Genomic DNA, 1,738 nt, shown 5'->3' on the forward strand with positions numbered 1-1,738 from the left:
TATATATATATATATATATATATATATATATATATATATATATATATATATATATATATATATATATATATATATATATATATATGCCTCTCTCTTATAGAAATCAGCCCCAATTTAGTAAAAACCCAAAAAATAAAGAAAACAACTAGGTAGGATGAAGATAAACGCTGACCGATATTTACGTGAACTGAAAGATATCTACTATAGTAACATAGCACTGCCATAACATTTGTTCTGCATTATACAGGTAATGACTGTTATATCATTACATCGCATCGAATAACACCTGCTATTACTAATGTTGATAAGTAACACTCCCTGTTTATAAATGTTGGTAAGTGATATCATTTAAAGTCATGGTTAATACGAAAGAGTTGAAACAACAAACATAAGTTGCAACGCTATTAAACTCTCGGTATGGAATACGCTGCGATATGCAGATCATTGGACTCCGTGTAGACCTGTGTTATCACGGTGACACCGAACGTGAATTTATCCGACAACGATGACTCCGTGAGACACCCACACGGAAACCAACACATACCTTCTCTCAAACATGTCCTTACGTGTCACATGCACACGCATATGTAAATGCACCCACGTATGTACAAAATACCACCCACGTGCACGCATGCACACACACATACACAGACACGCCCACACGCACCCATCCATATGTGCAAAGAGACACATGCGACCTAATGAGACACATAGCGCCCGCCCCTACTCCCACCTCTCATCCTGCTCCTCTTCGTCCGAAGTGCTTCCTCAATTTGAAAATTGCGGTTTCGACAGTCTTGTGCTGCTGTACCATCAAGGGAAAAAGTGATTGCGGAAGAATGAGCACGGAAACGCGAGAGGGTACATGACAGTACGACAGCTCGAAATGCTGGTGAGATAGTAGTGTGACGAGTGACAAACTCTGAGAGAGGCAGAGTGGAATTTTGAGAGGTTCATGGTGAGAAGGATTTCCCAATAAGTCCCCCTGCAACCAGTGGCGACTTCCCGCTTGTTTCAGGAAAGAACCGACTTTAAGGAACAATTTGTAAATGTAGGCCTTAGATTCTCGAGACTAATTCCAATATTTCGAAATCTCTGCAAATACTGACACCCATACCCATCACAATATGTGTCCACTCTTGTTGCTCCAAGTCATCTAATCACCTGTCGCACTTGTCGCTTTGTGAACTTCCCCATGTGTAGATTGGATAGATCAGTGGTGGGACAGTTAGTATTGTATTTCAGTATCAAATAAATAAAAGCACTAATTAGATTCAAACAGTTATTATATAGTTTATAAATGAGTAAAAGCAGTAGTGATGGCTTGCATAAGTGGTGAAACAATACATTGGTTGAAGACTACCTGACCAGAATGTTTGATAAGAAATGATATGACAACGACAAAAAAAAGAAATGGGTACATGAATGAATACGAATCAATGAAACGGTTTGATGTAGAAATGAAAGACGCACAGAGGTTTCACCATACAATAATCCTGTCTAAAAAATTTTTCGCTTTCAAACGAGCAGTGATACTAATAACAATAATGATAACAGTGCTAATAAGCATAACAATAATAATAATAATAAATAATAATAGTAATAATAATACTGATAATAACAATCACAATAATAATAGTAATAGTAATTAGTAATTAATAACTAAGAATTAATAGTTAATTAATAATTAGTAGTTAATAATTAATAATTAATAATAATTAATAATAATAATAATAAT

General features: G+C 35.5%; 1 protein-coding gene across 1 annotated transcript; it reads left to right on the top strand.

Annotated features, from left to right (window-relative positions):
- Positions 1 to 328: 328 nt before the first annotated feature.
- LOAG_15276 (hypothetical protein) lies at positions 329 to 869 on the top strand (the record flags this gene model as incomplete). The annotated part of the gene is made up of 2 exons (XM_020448917.1): positions 329 to 334; positions 519 to 869. The coding sequence occupies 2 exons, from the start codon at positions 329 to 331 to the stop codon at positions 867 to 869; spliced, it is 357 nt and encodes a 118-aa protein (XP_020300968.1).
- Positions 870 to 1,738: the final 869 nt, after the last annotated feature.

This window comes from Loa loa, assembly GCF_000183805.2.
Source record: "Loa loa unplaced genomic scaffold supercont3.335, whole genome shotgun sequence".
NCBI classification, from domain to species: domain Eukaryota; kingdom Metazoa; phylum Nematoda; class Chromadorea; order Rhabditida; family Onchocercidae; genus Loa; species Loa loa.